The following is a 23,304-nucleotide window of genomic DNA, read 5'->3' as shown; positions in this document are numbered from 1 at the left end:
GGCTACAGCTTGCCCATTTCATTTCAACCGCGGCAGCCAAAAAAAGCACTGCCCCACCGCGCAGCGACAAGCAGTCTGTTTTGATATTAGTACCTCAGTATGAGCTAGCAGAGAGTCAGATGTCCCCAAACTATGTGCCCTCCCCTGAGGGACTCGGTCCCGGCCTTCCTTGGCCGGAGAGATGGTGAGCCTGCCACAAATCCTCAGCTCCAAGAGCACCGGGGAAGGGAACGCACCATCCACGGGGCTCAGGCAGAAATGGCGAGGAGAGCCTCTTCTGGGGAGAGGATTCCTGCCCTCCCATTTAACACTTGTGTCTAACTGGAAATATTAGCTCGGCTTCTCTGCGCTCCCTGCCAGCCAGCATTCAGGAGTGCAGACTGAATTATGTAAGGAAAGGAGTCCTTTTCTTACGTAATTAAATCTTAGTAGGGGCTAGTTAAGTAAACATCAGATTTTCTTATTTTTCTTTCATAAAAGAAAGAGGTCGATGTGGGATTCAGAAGAATACTTTTTTCCCCACTGATTCTCAGAGAGGGAGGGAGATGGTAATAAAATCCTCCCTTTCTCTCCCCCAAACGCTCTGCTCTCTTCGCTAAATACACTGAATCTGCCTTTAACCTGGTTTAACCCCTGAATGTGTCTGGAACATGCTCATTCTCTCCAGCCTTAACGGATCAGGTTTTTTTAGGGTTCCAATGAGGCAGCCGCAGGTGAGGAACTTGATTCCTGGGCACTGCAGGAATCTGAGAGGAAACGAGGCATCTTTAAGTTTTACAGGTGACTCAATTTTGCTTGTGACCAGAACTGAACATAAAGCTTTTAAAAGCTTCAATGTACACATTTATGCGTTCATTACACAGTGTTAAATCTAATTTGTTCTTTTTACTGTCACAGGAAGCACATGCTTAAAGCAATCTGTTTCCTCATGTGAATGCTTTCCTGTCTGTTTAAAAAAAATTGCGACACACTTTACCCTGAGTAACCAAGAGGTGATCATAAATATCCCTAAATAGCATTAAACAGATATGAAAGACATTAACACTTCCAGAATGCCAAAGGAGTATTAAAAAAAAAATTCTAACAGATGCTCCTAGGTCAAAAAGTGAAATGTGTGTTTCCTGAAAAAACACTCTCATCAGAATCATAAATGAACTGGGAGAAGTGAGGTGTTGCTGAACAAACCAGGATCCTCTTGGTGAGGAACTCGGCAACCCACTGCCAAAGTGCACTTGCCATAAAAAGCCAAATGGAAATGGAAGTTTGATGAAAACCAATATCCTTTGTAATCCACAAGGTGGCAATGACTACAAATGAGGGACGACTCTTTGAGGAAGAGGTCCAGCCAAAAGGGACCTTTCCTGAGGAACTTAACGCGGGGTCTGGTTTTGCTGTACATTGAAATTGGCTGGGAAGAGATATTTGTTGTGAAATGTATCGGTCATGCTCTCTCTCCTCCACCCCCTTTGGCAGATGTTTTTTTTTTCCCTTTAAATGCAAGAATTCATGAATCAGCCCTTGCAAAAATTGTTTTAGGTTTCCCACAGCTGACAAGCAAAAAATACTTTTTTTTCCCCTAATGAATTCAGCAATGGCATTGAGAAAAAAACACATTACTAGGCAGCAAAGGCCAGAATCCCCCAATTCTTTGACTTTCCCTGAAAACGTCTGTTTCAATAATCCTGTTTAATGTTAGAAATGGACCTAAACAATCCTAAACAAATCGAACTCTGTTTTACTTTAGAAGAGAAGCAAACTGCCACACGCACCCACCTAGTCAAGGTATCTTCGTCTTGTCAGATGAAGTCAAAACCCCAGGCCTCACCGTGTCTTTTTATGGGTACCACAGCCAGCCCTACAAAGGGAGACCCGGGCATCACTCGGGAGCCCCGCTTCTGGCCACTTACAGGATGACGCTGACAGAATACGAAATCAGAAGCATGTATCTCCTTATCACTTAGAGGCAGGGCTGATTTAGGCATAAACAAATGATTGGCAGAGAGAATCAAATTATGAGGACTCCGTCATCTTGGCCTGATGTCCTCTTTCAAAAGAGAAAAGATGGAGTACGCCCTTCCAACACAAACTTTGCTGAGCGATGAAGCTGGATGATTCAAAAGGCTGACTAGGTGTCTTGGACGGATGGAGATACTATTGTAAGGACAAAGAGGTACAGAGAGTGCTCCCTATATTTCCTAAGTTGAGAAAAAGCAAGTGGCCTCCATTAGGTAGAATTTTTCTGAATGCACTTGAGACCCTGGTCTTAGTTTCTGCTCTGTCACTAACAAGCTGCATGTTTTTCTCTAGCGGTTACTCTGTTACGTTGCCAGTGCGCTTATCACAGTTATCATTAGCTGTTGATTTCTAGATACCTACAAGGCCTCAAGGCTATGCTAAGCACATTATATATTTTTTTTGTAATTTATTTATCACAATATCCTTAGGAGGTATGTATATTTTCCCCATTTTTCAGGGAAGTAGTCAAGGATAATTACATCATATGTCCAGAGCCAGGTAGCTAGTAAGTGGCATAGCCAACTTTAAAAACCCAAGTGATCAGATTCCATGCTCTTAACCACTAGATGATACTGTTTCTATTACAGAAATGCTATTCTGGAATGTCTGGATTTTCTAAGGGATCTGCCTGGGCCAAAGTGGTGCATAATAACCAGTGACTTAGAGGTATTGAGGGTCATTCTACAGTGAGATGAAATTTCTGAATATTTAATCTATTCCATATCATCAAATACTTGCTAAATGAGCATCAGCCAGGCTGTAGAGAGCTTCTGGTCTACAAAGTAGCTTGCAAATAGCCTCATGGTTAAGGACACAGAAAACCTTGAAGGCTGACTGTCGAGGTCACCATCCCAGCTCTGCCACTTACTAGCTGTGTCACCTTGGCCATGTTTCTTCACCTCTCTGTGTCTCCATTCTTTTATGCGTGAATAAACAGTAGTACCCGTCTCAATTGGATGGTGTAGGGATAAATGACTGAATAGATGCAAAGTGCTCAGTGTGTGATGCAGAATCAGCACTGTGTTAAGGGTTTGTTAGTATACCAACATCAACCAGCTCACTAAGCAGGCACTATTTCTATCTATTTTATAGACCACAAGATAGGTTTGTGACCTAACCAAGACCACTGAGTGAGTAAGTAGAGGATATTAGACACTAAACTAGGAAGATCTCTTTATTTCTAGTGGTGTTATCTGCACCCTACTCTACCACTTTTATTACTATATTCATTCGCTGGAAATATATTTTGAAGTGTTACACAGAAGGCAGTGGGTTGAGTTTCTATGGGACAAAAAAAGATGTACATAAAACAAGAAAGACCTTTACTCTCTTCAAGGTGATTACAAGTGAGTAGGGGGATTCAGCATCTCCATAAAAAACCTAAAGGACAAAACGTCTCTGTGTTACACTGGGTGTGATTTTAATTTTTTGAATATGTACAACTTTCTCCAAAGGCCAGACATGCTCTTTAAAATGCTAAGGCCATTCCCCAAATTGGGATGTGAGTGACACTACATTGAATTGTTCAATGATACATGGCATGTCTGGCTTTTAGTTTAGTTGAAAAATATGCTTTGAATAAGTATAAATGAAGAAAGAAATGAATGAATGAATGAAAACTTCTAAAAATGCTTTTTGCCCTCTCCCACCTGGGTGCTCCCAGTTTATTATAGGGTTCCTCTTAACAGCTAGATTGTTGATGTAATTTATGAAAGGGAAAACAAAATAGCATTGTTTGTAAAATAATTACTTATTGGGGTTTAAATTTTGTAATTCCGACTATATCTGCTCATAACAGATATGCTTAGTTCTGTTTTCTTCTGCCTAGCACCATCGACTAAGCTACAGATTTTATGGCAACATCTTGTATACATTTAAAAATAAAATTCACATAAAGGTACTCTATGAGGAACCCACAGGTTTTGGTACTGAAATTTCACTCACCAAGCAGATGCCTTACTATTAAGCATGACATAAGTGGCAGAACGTGTATCTTTTTATTACATAACAATACTTTCAAATACTACAACAGTTACAGAAATAGGTTTATTTTCCTATTTAGCTTCATGGTTGAAAACATTCAAACTGATTCAACAAGTCTTCATCACCAGGCCATGAATATTCTTTTAAAATCTCAGTTCCAGGAGAAATAAGACATGAATTAAGTACTGCTGCATCCTTAGACAAATTTTATTTTTATCTCCTCTGCTAACATCTCAAGCTATTCGACTTTCTTACCATAAAGCCCCAATTTTTATACTCCACTTATTACTGAATTATTTTGTACTTCAAATTTGTTTCATAATGAGCAAGCCAGAAAATATTATTGTACCCTGGGCTTATACACCTGAGCACCTGTGAGACAGCCGCATTCCCCAAACAGGGTTACTCGAAAACATTACCGCTCAGAACCAGCCACCTACTTGAAACTGCCTTCTCACAGCAGCTAATGACACAATGATAAACTGTGCCAATTGGTAGAATGAAAGCCATTACAATATTATTATAAGTATAATCCAGGAGGCATATTTAGAATGATATGGGCTGGGAGGGAGAGGCCGCGGGAGAGAGTTAGAAACTCTGTCTCAGATTATATCAAAATAATTGCTCCAAAACAGCATTTTTCTAAAATCCCTAGACGGGAACAGCAAGTGGTGACAGTGACAGGTTTTGTACGTGCATGTAAGGCAGGTACCACAAGGGTAATTTTTCTGAGAAAACGTAAGTCTTTCTGAGTCCATGTTTCACAAAGGAAATGCTTTTTCATCACCATGGCTGAAAACAATTGACAGAGGGCAACACACCAAAAAATTTTCTTTATACTTGGCTACGAAGGGGGCTGCATAAAAAAAGTCCCTATTCTTCTGTTGCACTGAACACTCAAAATAAATTGAGTGAAATTTAATCCACACACAGATCCTCCTCTGATTACTCTAGAAGTAAACGCTTATGGATCAAGTTTCAAGCCTAGCAGAATACTGATGATGAATTCCTCAGATGACAAAATTAGACTAGAAAGACAATAGTGGGTGCCTGTAAAGCACGGAAATGGAATCCTTAAAAGGTTCTGTTCAAAATCGAATTTGCACGTTCTCTCGGAATTCAAATCGATGCTTCTCCTTGAAACTTAAAGCATCTTTATTTCCAACCCTGAAATTTTCCAAAATGCAGAATCTTCTGCACTACCTTCATTTCTCTGAAGAGGGAGTATAAGCTCTAGCAAAGCAGGAAACTCCTCAAATAGCTCTGCACCTATGCAACAGCTGTAACTAAAAAAAAAAAAAAAAAAAAAAAAAATCAGAATCATTCACATGCTGCTGTTCTGAGATAAAATACCGGAGTATTTAAAATTACAAACTTTGCACCGAATTTTAGAAAAGCTCTCATTCCTTTTAAAATGAGCATGTTCATGTATACACACATACACTGGGACAGTTGAGATCAAGGCTGAGAATTTCACGTTATTGCTTTGAAATGCAACTTTATGTTCAGTTTAAGAATTCAGTGCAATTTATTAAAATAAAACAACACAGCAAGTGTCTGTCAACAGCCTGATAGAATCTAACCTGCCTTAAGAAAATAAAACTTTGCTATTTTTGAAGAAACTCTTCATGCCTTTCAGGATTATTCCTACATATTCATTCTGAGAGCATCTTATTTAAAGTCCTTGAATTTCTATCTGACTTTGATTCATGACTTTCAAACAAAAAATTTAGAATTGCTTGAAAGCAAGAAGGCACACCTTGAAAAAGCAGAGTTGTCAGTAATCGGGGGAAAAAATGAGAAAATTTTGCAATGTTAGAAAATAAGACATGTTTCAATTGATGAAATATTAAAAGTTTAAAATGATATTCAACCGAATATCAAGGCAAGCATCTCTATCATTCCACAAATACAAAATAAATGCACAGTTAAGCCAGACGCTGCAGAACAAGTTTTTATAATTTCGAAACACTCACAAGCCTGTCATAATTCTCTCTCTAGGTAAAGCATCCTTATAGCAGCTTCTTAGCTTCTTAATAATTAAACCACTCAGATGGAGCCCAGGACTTCACACCAAAATGTACTCTTCAGTAAAAGTGAGAAAATAAGGTTCAAAATAACAGTTCCCTGAAACGTATTTCTCCTTTCTCAACAAACGAGTCCAGTTTTACACTAAATGCTATTGTTCCGAAATTTCAACAGAAATCTTAGCTGTTGAAATATTGAAACCTTGGTTTAAAATAAAAGAACACATGGAGGTGAGAGGGGAGACATCATTTGTACCACCTTAGAAGAGCTTGCTTAGTAGAATAATCAGACAAAGCTGGCTGAGAAGGCGTCTCCATTGTGGAAATAGCTAGGTGGTTGTGTCTTGTTGGGAGTGTTTCAGGCATACATCCTTTTCATTTGTAAATATAATCCCAGCCGAGCTCAGAAATACACAAACCTTTCACCCACAGTTAACTGAAGAGTTTTTCTTCTCCTTTATGTTTCTTCTCATTTTATATTTAAAATATACACATACCAGAAGACACCTCTTTAAGGGGAGCAGAATTGGATTTCAAGACAGGGAGGATAGTAGAAGAGAACCCTCATTATTGCAAAATTTGGAACCAAAAATATAGAAATCTTTTAGAAAACTCCTCAGAGATTCGAACGCCTACTGGATTAGGTGTTGTATATTTGTATGAATTTTATATGCTTTTTGAAATATTTTTAATGGAATAAGTACCCCCAATGAAAACTTAAATATAGATTCTCCTATAACCAGCAATTCAAAAAAAAACACCTTAACTTCTGTAACCTATAACTGCAGTGAAGAGGAAAAGACTGATTAATGTACATGCTAAACTTTTGAAGCCTTTGGTTTAGTGACTTCAGTATTAACTGAACAAAAAATAAATAAATACTTTCTTTGTGATGAATACTTTCTCGACTTTCAAGGTGTTCCCCCCAATGTCACGTTACATATTCTGTGTGAATTCTGTGAATAATTCTTTTGCCCTATTTGTGATGATTTAATTGCATTATCCTTTACCTTCTTTCTGCCTATACATTTTCATGACAAATAAGCATAATTTTAATATCCACACTTCATATTTCAATATCACTCATTAGAAAATGGGCACGCTATGTTTAAAGTTAACTATTATGAGCTATCCTAACATTTTAACGTAAACACCTACAGTTAAACTTTTTCACAAAGTATCTACTTCTCTAGGAATGAACTTTGAAGAGGCCCCTCCTTTTATAGCTTATCACACAATTGGCTTCTTCTAGACTTTTCTACACAGGATGGTGCCCAGGTGGCTGACACCTAGTTCACTTTAGAATCAACATAAATTTTATTTCAGCAAAAGTTGTATTATCACTCAAGTTAAAATTTTGTTCTCATGAAAAAGCATCATTATGATTTCCTTAAGATCAATTTCAAAAGTGATGGGGGAAATTAAGTATTTTAAGTACTGAGGCTTTCAATCATATAAAATTTCTGGGCTTCTAATAAGATAAAAAAAATTACCAACTTCTCTTTTAAATTGTTTGTGATTTCTTCAAGCATTTGAGAAAAAACTTTTTTTTCTAAAAATAGCTGAGGGTATAACCTCAACATCATGTTTGCAACCTTCAAATATGAAGGTTTTCATATAATGGAAAATACAGAGAACAGTTAATGCTGTCAGCATTATCCACGTTTTCCTCATATTCCTAAAAATCTCTTCTGTGAAAAAATGTCTCATCCAGACTTTAAGATTTTATTTTATTTAAAAATTCTTTCCTTAAAAAAACTGGTTATCCCAGTATCTCATACACATTGCGTTTTTATTTTTCGAGTCTACCTAATGATTAACTCATATCTCAAATTTCCTTGGAGGATCCAAATCTTATTTTAGATTCTTTAAGATAGTTGAAATTGTTTTCCTTAAAATTCATGTGTTCAAAATTATCTCTGACCACTTAATACAAAGCTTGTTAGATCTTCCTGAATTTAAAGGCAAAAATCAAACCAAAACACAACTGCAATTTCACAGACTTTCTTAAAAAGTGCAGTTTGAAAAAAAAAGATAGCCTGTAATAAGAAAAGTCATAGACTATTTCTAAAGATAAAACTTCATATTTCTAGAGAATTCTGAAGTTTCAGGGATTCTAACTGGGGATCTTGGTGAGACTGTCACTGAAGTTTCAAAACTGAATTAGAAGTGGAGACAAATTCCACCAATGTTTGAAGTAGAATGGTTGTAGTTGTTAACAGTTTCTGGTTAAATGTATATCATTTTGAAACATTCCAAATTATAAGAAGATGAAGATTTTATGTGTTTACATATTGGTGGGCACACTAAAGTTTCTGAAAGACAATGTCTTTTGTTTCTGTGTTTTTTCTGTGTGTTTGGAAAAAATATTTTAAAACAGCACCAAATAAAAGAAAATTTTTTTTTGCTTTCTAGATTTTAATGCTTCCATGTTAATTTCTAAGAATCATGGACATTTTGTCAAAAAATGTGATTTAACGCGGTATAATTTTCTCTGCACTAATTCATGATTCAATACGTATGACAATTAGACTATACAAAGATAGGAAATTTGCTGGACGGAGCAGTAAAGTTGAAAGCTATTAAGTCCAAGATGATGTATGGCTTCAAAAAAAAAAAACAACATGTAGAAATTGAACAAAGAAGTTCACGTGCAAATGCAAGAAATTAGATAGGCAAGATAAATCCTCGCATCCACAAAAAAAACAAAAAAAACCAAAGCTATACTGTTAAAGTCCTATCAAAAGATGAGGGCTGTAAGACATTGAGATGTAGCTGAAAAGAGCAACATACTAAAATGGGAAGAGAGAGCACAAAAATGTTCCCCAGTACTAAGCAGGGCTCCTGTGGGCAATTAGATAGTTGTCAATTTCACACAGCCTTTCCTTTAAAAAAAACATCACCCCAGCCCTAACTACAGGCCTCTGCTCTCCAAGGGGACAGACTCCCTTCCCTCCACTGCGCCTGTGCATTGCGACCCTGCAGGCTGGTTCTTCCGCCGCCCTATCACTGTCATGCTTCCACAGTGACTCGAGGTCTCTAGATGCTGCGCACAGTACAAACACATTCAAGGATCCTGCCAGATCCATGGCACAATGTTGGGCCAGGCTTATGTTTTCTCTCTCCCACAGATGCTGCAGTTATTTTCAAAAACAGGGCCAGTCCAGCCCCTCACTCTCCCAATTTCCTGCAAAGATCCAGACCAATGGCAGCAAGAGAAGTCCAGTCTCTGTCCCCTAGTCCTGCCCTAAATAATATCTGATTACAGATGTTACCGTTTAAATTTTCTTCCTTTATGTTAAGGAAGAGAAAGGGCCCATTTTGAAAAGAAGAAGAAAAAAAAGTGAGTTGACAGAACAGATTGTGACAGATTTATTACTATTTATCATGGTAAATATGTATTGAAGAAAACATATAAATGTCTTTATCTAGTCATAATCACTCCAAAAGAAACCTTGTATTATCCCCAATTTTTTATTTGTCATAAAAATATTCATACATATTGAAGTAAGTTTTAGAAGTATCTCATGGGATAAAAATTATCTGAGCTTAAAAGAAGGACTAAGCATGGCAGAGGTCTAAATATACAACAATATAGATCTACCGGGGCAAAAGTGTTACAGTATCTAATACAGATCGTCTCTTTAGATCAAACTGAAATACATATTTTGTGCAGTGATAAGGCGTGTGGATTCTGTTATCAGTAATAAGCGATCCAATTCAGGTAACAAAGCTAACATAAACTAAGTTAAATTGCTATTAAAAGAGAGCTGAGATTTGTTTAAGTAATGACAATAAATAGATGACTGGATTCTAAAATCAACCAAACTAACTTCTTCTTGCTTAAAACAAACAAACAAAAAACCAAACAAGTGAAAACATAACAAGGATAAAATTTCCATTTCAACTGAGTTTTCCTCCTTATCTTTCAAAAAAGAGTTCCTTATGGACCAAAATACCAAAATGTTCCTTAAGGACAATTAAAACGTTCAGCCAACATAAATTCTCAAAGAAGAGGAAACCCTAAACTGACCACCAAAAGCCAAAAATTAAATAATACAAACGACATTTTCAAGTCCTGATTTACTGGGAAGAAAGGAAAGATACTTTTATACTTCTGAACATATGACAACATATCAGCAACACATAATTGTCTTAACAGCAAAGGAAAAAACTATACCAGTGAAATTTTCTATAGTGGCCAGTTAGCTCTACAGAAATACTTAAAAATTTACAATGAATTATGAGAACTTGTTGTTGACAATGATTAAATGGATAGATAATATCTACTGCCACACCAAAGCACTCCTTAGAAACTCTGTAAATTTCTGCATAATTTTAGCACTGGAAAAAATAAACTAAGTTTATTTGAATATGAGGCATAAACAGTGTACTATAGCTTTAAGTTTTGCATGGCTTTTAGAGCAAAGAGCTATTCTATCATTTTAGAACATCCAAAGGTCCACTTATTGTATTTAATACTGTCCGTATTAGGTTCAGGCATGTTTAAAATGTAAACAGCTGTGAGGACTATATCATTTGAAGTTGTCATAAAAGCTATTAAAAGCTAAAGTTTCATCTACATTAAATCTACCACAAATTTCAAGCTTAAAATATGCTTATAAAAACCTGCAGGGATATTAGCCAATTTCAAGACGACACAGAAATTCAAAGAATAAAACACTCAGTATGTTTTTAAGTGACTTATTGGTAGTCCAAAGCGACTATTTTACACACCACTGGCAGTTTTATTTACACAATATTTTTATGTATTTATGGATAATTTTGTGACGCTTCTTCAACATTACCGAGTCTATGATAATCAGCGTACAAAATTTGTTTTTTCTCCCTGATAAGACTTATTCTGATATATTCGCTTAATAATTTTTTGGATGCACTGAACTGAAATCAAGTCAAACACACAGGTGTTTGGGTTAATCTAATCTCAGCACATTTGCAAAACCTATTATTCTTCTAATTTATTAAAAATGAAATAAAACTAATATGCGAGCACTGATTGGTAATATTATTTTCAGAAATCTAAATATAATTTTATTTTAGAGTACAAGAATTTATAAGGCTCATTAGCATTCTTTTCAATGAACACTAGTGCCCTACAGAACACAGAATTAAATTAAAACTATATATATATATAAAAATATATCATAGGCAGGAAGGAAGAACAAAAAAAGGAGAAAGCAAGCAGGAGACAAGGAAAGAAAAGAGAAACTCTTAGTTTTATTCTACATAAGGGGGAAATTTCTAGAAACAGGTCAGTTCTAAACAAAATTAAATTATCTAGGAGCTCGAATTTGAAAAAATATATATATATGGATTGAAAATAAGATATCATGTATTTAACTATGATTACAACCAACTTTTGCTATGTTGGCAACTGGAGAGACCGCAGCAACCCCTCCTTAGAGCACCAGGTATTAAAACGACCCAGAATGCCTTTGGTTCCAGCTGGATTCTTCTAGTTGCCACCTGGTATTCCAGACACAAATGGCTACTGATGCAGCTACCTTTGCAGCCTTTATTCAGTCCCCTCTCTAGAAAATAGAGACATTCTCCCTGCACTCTGGGCTGAAACCCATGTAAATTTTTCCTAAATCCTCTCCACAAATCTCCTTTCGTATGCAAATCCATAAATCATCATAATACCAACAAAGAATTTAACCAACACGTGAAACTAATACTCATTCTCCTGAAAGCTCTGTGCAGGTAAAACTCCGCGAACTTCAGGCACCTTTTCAAGGCTCTCTTCAGAGCTTAACCAGCTGAGTATCAACACACCCACCCCGTCTTCCAGGATATGCAATTAATCACTCCAACATGGGTCAGGTGGCTGGAGGTGCCCATTTCTACCTCGGCCACATTCTAGATAAACACACCGCTCTGGCGGATGGAACCTCATTTACTGCTATCTCCTTGGCATCAATACAAAGCAGAACAAAATAAACGATATACAAAGCAGAAACAAGCAGTACTTACTGAAGATGGCAAACCTGGAGGAACTTTTCGAACTTTCTTTGTCTGAACCTCTGAAAGAAAATGAGGAGGCTGTGAGGTCCCCTGCATGCCCATTCTCCTAACTAAAAGAGATTACACCACGAAGCCATTTAGACTCGACCAGATTTTCTTAAATCGTGACTTTCGCAAAATGTCGGTACCGCTATCATCTTTTCTTCTGGCAGAAATCAAATCCTGCCTCTTTCATAAAAATGAAGAGATTTAACTTTTTAATGCTCTGGTTTTTAAAAGAGGTTCCTTAGATGGGCGGCCAAGAGAAAACAAGAAATAAGCATACACCAAAATAGTTCTCCTGCTACTGTAAGTTAACATACCCACCCAACGTATTACTGGGGTAGGGTGGTGGGAGAGTCATGAGCCCGACAACTGAGTACAATTCTATGGTTTTTGGGGGGGCGGGGTGAGGATAGTTTGAGAGGATGATATTAAGAAAGAAAGAAAAAGAAGAAAAAGCTACTAATAATCACTCAGGCATTCAAACAGAGGAATACCTTACCCAGGGCACTACTGTGAAGAGGCCTCCTTCGGGGGTTATTGCTAGAATACTGATAATACTGGGAACCAGGTTTGGTGGGCGAAAGGGTTCCTGGGTTGCCCATATCCATGTCACCTCCAAGGAGACTCTGCTAAAAGGTTAAAAAGGAAAAACAAACATATAAGGTTAAGTTTTTACATTTGCCACCCCCCAACTGATTGTTAGTACTTAAACCAATGCAATAAAGGAAACAGCATCTGCTAAGCTGAAACAATTAAAACCCAACATGACAGAAAGCGAAAGAAAAGCCCTCTAAGAAGCTATCCCAAAGTTTGTGAATTTTAAGTTCTTTACTTTGGAGAGGAAGGTAGACAGTGATGTTCATTCAATGAGATTTTCATCTTTTAAGACGACTAACATTTTCATCTTATAAGTAAAGGGCATTTATGCAAGGCTAATATTTTCTTTATCTAGAGATAGGCTCATATCTGGGAACTAGCCATGCCCTTCCCTTAACAAGAACCAGGGAGAATCTGATTTTTCGGACGTACACCATTTCCCCCTGCTGCTCACACTGGGGGAGAGTATAGATGCTCATTTCAGCTGGGAGTTCTGCCTCTCTGCATGACCCTCCACGAATTCACACAGCACCCCCAGAACAGAAAATGCCAACTGAACCAGGAGGAAATTCAAATCCTCACACTGACTCTCAAAATTATAGAAATAGTAGGCATTCTAAGCTAACAGGAGCACATTAAAGGACTTCAGAATGCCCTCTTGAGGACTGTCAGAAACTAAAACACATCCCCACAAATGAAACGTTTACCTGAACACTAGAAAACTTTCCCAAATATCACTAACTTATCATGGCGTGAAAAATCACTAAGCTTTCGAAAATGATGACATACGAAAAATTATATAATAATATCACAGTCTCTAAAAGCTACGTAGAAACTTACCCATAATATATAAATCGCCTGATTATACTCTGCATTGAACACATTGTTCTTTTAATTATTCTGATATGCAAGAAAACCAGTGTAGATACTACCATTTATATTAAGAACAAATTTACTATTTAATAAAGAAATTTTAGAATTAAGTACTAAAAATCTAACTTTATCGTTACTTGTAATCAACTTTTACTGACTGAACTAATTACTGTCCTTGATAAAGTACAGAATGTGTTTTCCCTAATCTAAATTCTAATCACCATGTCACTCACAACAGACTTAGGGATGCTTCACTAACACACTATTCACATGCAAAATACTCTAAATAGGCCAATTATGACTCTGCCCCTGTTCCCTGGTTAACCCGCTGAGAACTGAAAAATTTCACAAGGCAGTCACCAACTAAAACAAAGGGTCCTTGTTTTAAATTAAGACAGTCTTTTTGATTCCTAAATAGCTCAACAAAGTGGCATGTCTTCTAGTGAAAGCAGTTGGTCAAATATGACCCATAAGCTGGAAAATCAAAAATTCAAACCTCCCCTTTCCACCACCATATAGCTAAATATCATAAAGAGAACCTCTCTCTTCCGAGGAGGGATTTTTGTGAGCGCTCGATGAGTAATATATAAAGGACTAATCAGCTACTGACAAGCTTGCCTTCACTGCTTCCAGTTTAAGACTTTTCCAAGGGACACATAATAAACATTACTTTAAAATAAAACTTCGAGGATGAGATTTTAGGATGGAAGGACATTTTGAGTATCAACTCATTTCAAATATCTTAACATTTACCAAATACCTGATACAACCAGATCATTTACCAGACAAAAATCTGACATCCGAATATTCAATTACTGCCTCTTCCGAATTTAGGAAAGATAACAAAATGCAAGGCAATGACAAACTAAAATAGAGGGCTCTTTATAATAGTTCTCTATAAATCAGGAATCCAACAGTATAACATCAAATGATTTCTTTATCACTTTAGGAGTGGCATTTAAAAATTTTAGAATCTCAACCTGAAATTTCGCTCTTGGTAAATCTTACTGACAGTCTGTTTACTTAAGTCCAAGTTTTCTTTGCCATTTCCATCAATAAAGCCATGAATGATTTAAATCACAACCTCTTTACAGTTTGGGAAATCTACAACTGAGCCTTCATTTCACTGGAAAGAGGAGTTTGAAAATGATATTATTGATAACTCCGTAGTTTAGACATTACCCCTATTTCTGCAATTTTCTTTTTCTAAAATTATACGAAATATTCCAAAAAGGGCTGAGCGGATAGGTCGAAGTGCTTGCCTGTCATTTTAATGAGCTTAACCATTGCTTAATTCTTGTTGGTCCTGGTGGCAAAGGTTTTCCCTCCCAAGAAAGTAGATGCATTCAATAGGTCGACATAAAAACAAACAGGCTTGCTGTGCTGTGTTTGAGCAGCATTCACAATAGAGCTTGAAAAATATAAAATGATAACTAGATAGCTAACTGGCTGTGGCTGACCTCATTGCTGTTAATTTTAAAGAAAGTCATTTCATGGGCCAGTTGTAAGTAAATCACGCATCCAACTCTTACATGACATGAACTATGTATAGTGACACAGGACTGAGAGCAGACAGCACTCACAAACATTTAGTGGCTCGTGCTGATCTTTCTTTTCCTTTTTTTTTTTTTTTTTGACAAAGCACATTCCTGTTTTTTTCTTTTTAGATCTGTTTGTTCCTTTTTCTCTTTTACTCAGACAATAGAATCATTCTTCTAAAGCATACAAAAATAAGCATTTCCTCACACTTAAGGGAGGCTCTAATCACCCCCCTAGGGAAAATTAAGATATAAATACGTGTTCCTATTGTAGAATACATTTGTAAATGAACAATGACCATTTACTATTGTCTGGCCTTTACCTCACGCACTGAACTCTCTTTAGCTATGAGAAAGATAAAAAAATTTTTTCCACCGGCTGAAAACCTGAGTTTATGAATTTTAAAAAGTTAATGCCATTCAATTTAATAAGTAAATTAAATATTGCACAAAATAGACATGGCATTCATTTATATACGAATTTACCCACATGTATATATACATATTTATATGCGCATGTATGTAAGTATATACATACATATCTGAAGACAAATTTATACTTAGCAAAAGTTAAGTGCAAAAGCTAAAGTCTACTTTCAAAACGGGCAACGTTGCCTTAACCAGGATTAGAAAGGTTTTAGGGTTTTCACATTGTGCAAGCTCATGCTCTGCGGTTACGCTGGGTCCCAGTAGAGAGCTGCCTTAGTCTGCCAGGAAACACTGGAAGCAAGATGTGGCATCTCGCAGAGCTAACCTGTAAATCTTAAAGCCAGAGTTTAGCATTTTGTTTAACTGCCTGCAACGTGATGCGCCGATCTCTTCCCCTTATTCGCTCCTTATTTTCTTCCGAAGACCAACCATTTTGACTTAAAATACCCTAACCAAAGAATAAAATGTACTGACTTTGTCAACTCGATTTAAACATTTGGGAGTCCACCCTCTGCAATCAATGCTTCAGCAAAGACCCAGTCCCAACATAGCCACTCAAATGCCAAATGCAGCCATTCTGTAAGGGGCCCTTTCAATGAAACGTTTTGTTTCACATCAGATCTGGGTCTCAGACTATTTTTCTAACACATTCTCAACCCTGCTCCCTATTGCTTTTGTGGGGAGCTTTTTTAACATCCTTGATCAACCATCGAACTTTACTTATGCAACCAAGAATGCAAACCATGAATTAAACTTGGGTAACGAAAAGCAGCATATCTCTCAAATTAGATTTATAACTGAATGGTAATCAAAAATAGAACTGCTTCAAGCTTAAATGATCAACTTTTTTCTTGTTAAACTAAAATCATCTCGCGCTGAACTATTATTTCATTTCAGTCAGCACTTTAAATGTAATGGGTGGGTGGTACATTTCTAAAAAGGAAGATTATATTTACCCTTAATTATAGATATGAGAGAGATCAGAATACGACGAATGCTGCTTTTGGGCTTATAATTAATTCACCTAATAGGCGAATGACCTTGAATTTCAGAGTTGGAATCTGGGAGAGAAAAAAAAAAAAAAAGAGTCGGGGTGGGGGGGAATCTCTGGGGAAAATCAAATGTGACCCTGGTTTCTTAGGGTTTTCTCTGATTTTGCGTCACTCCCATTACTTTGTGATCCGATATCAGACACAACATCTTGGGGGGATGTTGGAGAACAGAGAAAAGCAGTCTCAGATGAAACCAGATTAAGCCCCTTTTCTGAACTATTGCCAAATGCTTGTGAGTCTAATTCATGTTTGGGTATTCTAGTACTCACACAGCTGCAATTCCATTCTTTCATCACAAACCTAAGTAATGTATAGTGGCTTTGTATAGCGAACTGACTCTTTATAGCCAGGAATTTTACAAGGCTTTCTGTTAATACGGAAATAAAATTCTGAACCACTCTAAGACTTACAAATGCGGGATATATGTAGAGGGATCTGATAGACTGCAGGGCCAAATGCAAAATATACATTGAGAAAAATCATAAATTAGATTTGTTTAAAAAACTTAATTCGCAACCGAGGTCACTTTTACATAGTTAATTCTGCACAGAATTGGGTTTTCAAAGACACTGCTGAATAAGATTCCTAACAGCCATGGGGAAGTTTTTGCAAATCCCTGTCGAATAGCTGCTGCTGAATTTGCCATTTTGACCACAGAAGGGCCATTGCTGACTTACTACAGTAGCAGGAGGGGGTGATAATTTTGCTGCTGTTGGCACTTACTCTGCAACCCAGAAGATATCTCGCACCAAAGGGCAATGAAGAACACAGTATTTCCACCTGTCCGCTTTTGAACTTCAAAGCTCAAAACTGAAGGTCAGTCTCTGGACAGTCTTTATTCCTGATACCTGAAGGTCCAGGAATATACCTTTACAGTTTACTTTGATTTGGTCTTATGCTTCAACAAAAGAGGACTCGGGAAACTTAGATAAGATGGCAAGGATAACTTTAGTAATCAGGGACTTAAAAGATTGCTGTTACACTGGAGAGAAATGCAAATTATTAAAATTATCCTTTAGCAACGATTTTCTTTTAAGGACTTTGGTCAATGTCTGTAATTTCTACTTTAAAAGTATAATGCAAATTGTAACCAGTCAGAAGTTGAATCCAAACCTTTTAAGGTAAGATGGAGAGCTTTGAGGTCAGACAGAAAGGTCGAACTCTAGCTCAGAGGCATACGAGAAGTGTGAGTGGCAGCTGGTTATGCAATTGCTCTAAACCATATTTTCCTCCTCTGTAAGAAGGGAATAATAAAAGCTCTATCACAGAGTTAACAGGAGAAGATGAAACAACATATGTACAATGTCCAGCAGAGCTGGAGTCCAGCACACAGTTACTCTCCTTCCTCCAATTCATGGCCCCATATTATGATGCACTGATTATTATTTAAAAGATTCCTCAAAAGTTGTGAATGTCAGTTAGACCCCCTACACCACCTTCAAATGAAAAGTATATACTGAGATAATAATTCTGAAAAGTCACTAGTAAAGAACTGAAAAAGAGTTAAATATGGCAGTCTCTATAAACAGTGATGACAGCCTCATGGCCTAGAGCTACACTGGCAAGAAGAAATGGCTAGTTTTCTTCCATGCTTAATAAAAAACTGGCCAACAATCAATCTCTATAATTTCAGCTTAAGTGGCCATTTTCCTGGAACTGCCACAAGGATTTACATCAACGGCTCATTTCATTTTGCTCTTTTGCAAGCATGAGCAAACTGCTACTGTTAATTCAACTATACGTGAGATCAAAACTAGTCACAGTTAGCCAACTGGGTATGCAAAAATAAGAAATGCATTATATTTGATAGAATTTGATCAATCATGTGATGTTAAATGAATTCAAATTCTTACTACATTAGCCGCTGAAAAATGACATCAAATAAAGTTCAATTTTGTTTTTCCCTTTGCAAGGCCAGTTACAGGCACTGAATGGCCATTATGTGGTATTTTTCAAGTACAATTTAAAAAAAAACTTTGCTTCCCCCAAGACATCACAAAAAATAAATGCACTTCACAGTTTTGGTTGGAAATTCGCATAACTCCTAAAGAATTCAATTGACCTTGAACAAAATTATTCATTTTAGTAGTGATTATATTTCACCATACATTCAAAAATTCAAATATATTGTCTTTTCCTATGAAGACACACACCACCTTATATTTAAATGTTATAATGTGATGCAAAGGTTGCCATGGTAACTATACTTAATGTATAACACAGTAATAGTCAGGTAAAAACTCATGCATTTTGGTATGGAAATTACAACTGCCCAAGGGTTGACAAGATTTATGCATTCACCTGTTTGACTACCTCTCAAATTAAAAAAATATATATACATTATTTATTGTATACAATAAAGTGAGGAAGTCATTCCTTGGTTTCTGAAAATCCATTCTGGAATCCCAGGTCATCTATTACATATTCAAAAGAGGATTACATTTGTTAGTGAGAAAGTACAAATTCAGCAAAAAGAAAACACAAAAGCAAAGAGTAACCTACAGCATAAGTGGATTTGAAGAAATCTTATATAAACAATATAGAATTTAAGATAACTACCTGCTTTTCAGTTTATGTACCTTCTCAATTCAGGAAGTTTATTTAATATATAACCTGATAAGTATGCTGTAATCACTACTTGCCTTAAAATGTTTCTCTTCAGCAATTTTGTTCCAAAGTAAAAACAGAACAAATTTGAATAAGACCTGTTAACATACTAGGGAATTAGCACCATTTCTCCTATAAACATAAACATGTGGCTATATTAAATGTGCTGAAAAGTATATTTGGCCAGGTTGCTATTTTAGTAAAATAAAGGAAGAGTGACCTGTCACATGTCATTCTTCTTCACATTGGGTGGGAGAGGTTCCACTTCAAGGTTGTTATAATACCTTCCCCTGTACGTAAGAATCTATAAAACCCATTTTCACATAGAGACTGTTTTTCTGGAGGACAGGGGCCAGAATTTCATTCATCCTGCTTATTAACCAGCAACTCAAACAGGTGCTCATATAAAGTCGAAGAGCCAACGGTATGAGATTTACTAAAATAAAGTATCCTGATAACTATCTGAACTTGTACATAAGATGACAGCCTAACCGCATGACATGAGGAAATGGAGGTTATCTGGAGAAGCAGCAAATACATAATGAAATCTTTTTTTTTGAAGATATTGTATTCTTATTATGTAACTGCTACACTTCCACTTTTTATTTATTTATTTTTGGCTGTGTTGGGTCTTCGTTTCTGTGCGAGGGCTTTCTCCAGTTGCGGCGAGCGGGGGCCACTCTTCATCGCGGTGCGTGGGCCTCCCACTGTCGCGGCCTCTCCCGTTCCGGAGCACAGGCTCCAGACGCACAGGCTCAGTAGTTGTGGCTCACGGGCCCAGTTGCTCCGCGGCACGTGGGATCTTCCCGGACCAGGGCTCGAACCCGTGTCCCCTGCATTGGCAGGCAGATTCTCAACCACTGTGCCACCAGGGAAGCTCCCCATAATGAAATCTTTGAATCATTGTGAAATTAAGTCCAGACTACCCTTCCAGAGTGACACATGGTCTCCTGCTTCAGGAGGTCTGCGTTCAATGAGCATTAACAGTTTTCCCCCTAAAGTGCTCTTTCAGGAATATGTGGCACGAAGGCCAAATTAGTTTACGTGGTAGTTAACGAGGCAAAGACTTATCCATATCTTAAGTCCCCAATGAGCCTCGCACTGAGATCTGCCATGGCAAAGGCTCACTAAATATTGAAATGAATACAGAAGAACTGTTGCTATTGATCAAGTTGAGGACTTAAATAATTATTCTGAGTTTTTTTTTTGTTGTTTTAGGATAAATCTATTCCATTAGTCATTCCTACTACTGTTGCTGCTAATGATAATAATAATAACAGCAGTAGTAGTAGGGGGGAGGAATAAATTAGGGGTTTGTGATGAACAGATACACACTACTATATATAAAATAGATAAACAACAAGGACCTACTCTACAGCACAGGGACAGGATATTCAATATCCTATAATAGCCTGTAATGGAAAAGAATCTGAAAAAGAATATATATATACATATATATGTATATATATATATATATGAATCACTTTGCTGTACACGTGAAATGAATACAACATTGTAAATCAACTATACTTCACTAAAAAGTTGTTTTGAAAAGAAGGAAAATAATAATAGTCGTAGTAGTAATCGCAGTAACAGGACAAGGAGAAGGAGGGGGCATGTGGAATGAGAGGGGTGGTGAGGGTGAAAGGGACAGTAGTAGCAGCTACCGTAACTGAGTGTCTTCCACGAGCCAGGCACAATCGCAGCTCCTTTACATACATACTAACAAGGCAGAAGATGGGACCCCAATGGACACACGGGGACATTCAGGGTGGAAGCGTGGCCTCATCAATGCCATGTGGCTGGCAAGTGGCAGAGCCAGGACTGGAGTCCAGTTAGGCTTCACATCAAAACCTGTGCTTAGCCTCTACCCCACACACTGCCTGCACTCTGTTCTGTGCACTCGGGCTTTCCTGCCCTCACTCCCACCATTAAAAGGAGTCATCTCTTTCTCTGCAGTTCATCTTAACACCAAATCTGATCTCTTAAACTTAGTCCAAAGGCGCTTCTAAACTCAGTCATGTAGGGCAGGCCTCAGTGTGAGTGTCACTGACCCCCGCGTAACCTTGTACAATGTGTCTAACCTTGGCAGGCCTCAGGCTCCCCGTCTGAAAAATGTTGGTATTATAATAATACTATCTGTTGTAAGAATTCACCTAGATAATCTAAAGTGCTTAGCAAATTCCTAACACTTCCTGAGCCTTAATTAATTGTATAGACACAATTATATAATACATATAAAATATATAAAATATGTATTATATATAAAATATTTTATGATATATGAATCCAATATATATTATATAACATGATTATGTTAAGTTAAAATGGGATATGATATATTATTATATACAAGCAATACACATACATATTTGTACAAGGAGGGTAAGGGTGTTCGAGGGTGCCTTCATGAACAACTGAAGTCTCAGTTCTTCTGAGATTGCCCACTGCCCTTGCTTCTCCACTGCCTCTTGCCTTTCACCTTAATTTTAACCTCTTGTCTCTAACCTTGATTTCCATAGTGTCGTCAATTATCTTTTCTAAGGAGGCTCAAATGCTTTTTCTTTCTTGTTATTTCTTTTCCCCAGTCTTCCCTCATTGCATTCCTCTCCAATTTCAGTCCTCCTCCTTCTAGACTTTTCCTTGCACTTCCTCTGAAAAAATTCACCTGCTGCAACATTACGTGTTGAATGACAAGGAAGTATTGACACATCTGATTTCTCCCTTGTAGTCTGCGGGATCCGCAAGAGCAGAAAATGAGCCTCAATCGTCTTTGTATTTCTGGCCTCTAGTACAATAGGCCCTGGTACATAGTTTGTCCTCAATAAATGCCAACTGGATTAAATAATTAAGTAGTCGATTAATTAACTAGTGAATATGGTTACATGAATGACTTCAAAGGTCCCCATCATGAAGATAACTTCTCCATCTCTATCCTAGTAAACATATAACTCTTACACCTGCATATTCAGTCCTGTCCTCAACTTTTTTCCTGTGCCTCTGGACTGCTCTTTAGGAGAACCATCGACCTTGTAAGTGCTTCGTAAGAAACCTAAAATTTGACCCTTAATACACAAAGGGCTCAACACATCTTTTCCACAGAACGTCTGCTGCTTCCTAATTATTCTCTCAGTCCTTCAAAATATATTTGAAGAGGCAGAATTTGTAAAGTCTATGAAGAATTTAGTTGTATGTTTGTCTAAACACATGCATGAAGGTTTACACTTTTTAAAATCTGTGATTGGTTTGGGTGAAAAAATGGCTGGACTTCCCTAAACATAGCAAGTTGTCAAATGGTTGATCCCTAAGAGGCCAGGTTCCAGTGAGAATCTGGAACAGCTGGGGTAATGCAGGCACTACCTGGGAGTTACAGATTCAGTGATGCCACAGGCCTCCAGCAGAAAAGACACTCCAGCAGAAAAGACACTGCCGGAAGAGGAACAAAGACAACGAGGAAAAGAGGGATGGATTGTGGAGAGTTTTAAAGGGAACAGTTACTCTGGGGAACAAACAGAAACAGGCTGGGAGAACTTAAAACAGCTGGCTGAGCTATTACTCTTCCTGAGTACGCAGCAAGGAAATCGAAACATGTTATTTAGCACTGGGATTCTAATTTCTTGACTACGGATAGTAGGATGGGTCAGGATCAGAAGATAGTAGGTACTCAATGCAGCTGGTGGAAATGGAAATGGCCACAGAAACGGAGACAGAACTAGAGACAGAAATAAGATAATCAAGGCGATGACTTAAGACCTGGGCTTCAACACAAGACAAAGTTTTGGTATATTTCGTCATAGGAAGTGACATGACCTAACCTTTCTTAGACTATCCATGCGCAATTTGTTCTGATTATGTTAACTTTTCCAGAGTGGCACCACTAACTACTAATGACAATGTTCTAAGACCGAGGTCGGCAAATATATCCTTCTATTTTTTTTTTTCTTTAAAGTCTTTATTGAATTTGTTCCAATAACCCTTCTGTTTTATGTTTTGGTCTTTTGGCCACGAGGCATGTGGGATCTTAACTCCCCGACCAGGGACTGAACATGCACGCACCCTCTTCATTGGAAGCCAAAGTCTTAACCACTGGACGCCAGGGAAGTCCCAGCAAATATATTCTTAAAGGGCCAGGGAGTAAATATTTTAGTCTTT

The 23,304-nt window shown here is 37.4% G+C and overlaps 1 protein-coding gene across 30 annotated transcripts in view; it reads right to left on the bottom strand.

Moving 5' to 3' along the window:
- TCF4 (transcription factor 4) overlaps window positions 1-23,304 on the bottom strand; it is a 360,829-nt gene that overhangs the window by 115,203 nt on the left and 222,322 nt on the right. For 21 of the 30 annotated variants that reach the window (XM_067698990.1, XM_067699001.1, XM_067698991.1 and 18 more), the window contains 2 exons: window positions 12,556-12,685; window positions 12,021-12,070 (listed from right to left, as the gene is read on the bottom strand). The exons of 4 other annotated variants lie outside the window; for them this stretch is intronic. In XM_067698990.1, the coding sequence (XP_067555091.1) occupies window positions 12,021-12,070; window positions 12,556-12,685 (180 nt within the window). The remainder of the gene's footprint in view (window positions 1-12,020; window positions 12,071-12,555; window positions 12,686-23,304) is intronic. 5 more of the 30 variants (XM_067698992.1, XM_067698996.1, XM_067699024.1 and 2 more) reach the window with 1 other exon arrangement.

Source organism: Pseudorca crassidens, chromosome 12 (genome assembly GCF_039906515.1).
Source record: "Pseudorca crassidens isolate mPseCra1 chromosome 12, mPseCra1.hap1, whole genome shotgun sequence".
Taxonomy (NCBI): Eukaryota; Metazoa; Chordata; class Mammalia; order Artiodactyla; family Delphinidae; genus Pseudorca; species Pseudorca crassidens.
Note: the sequence above shows the minus strand (reverse complement) of the source record. Positions and strands in the feature narration are given on the sequence as shown.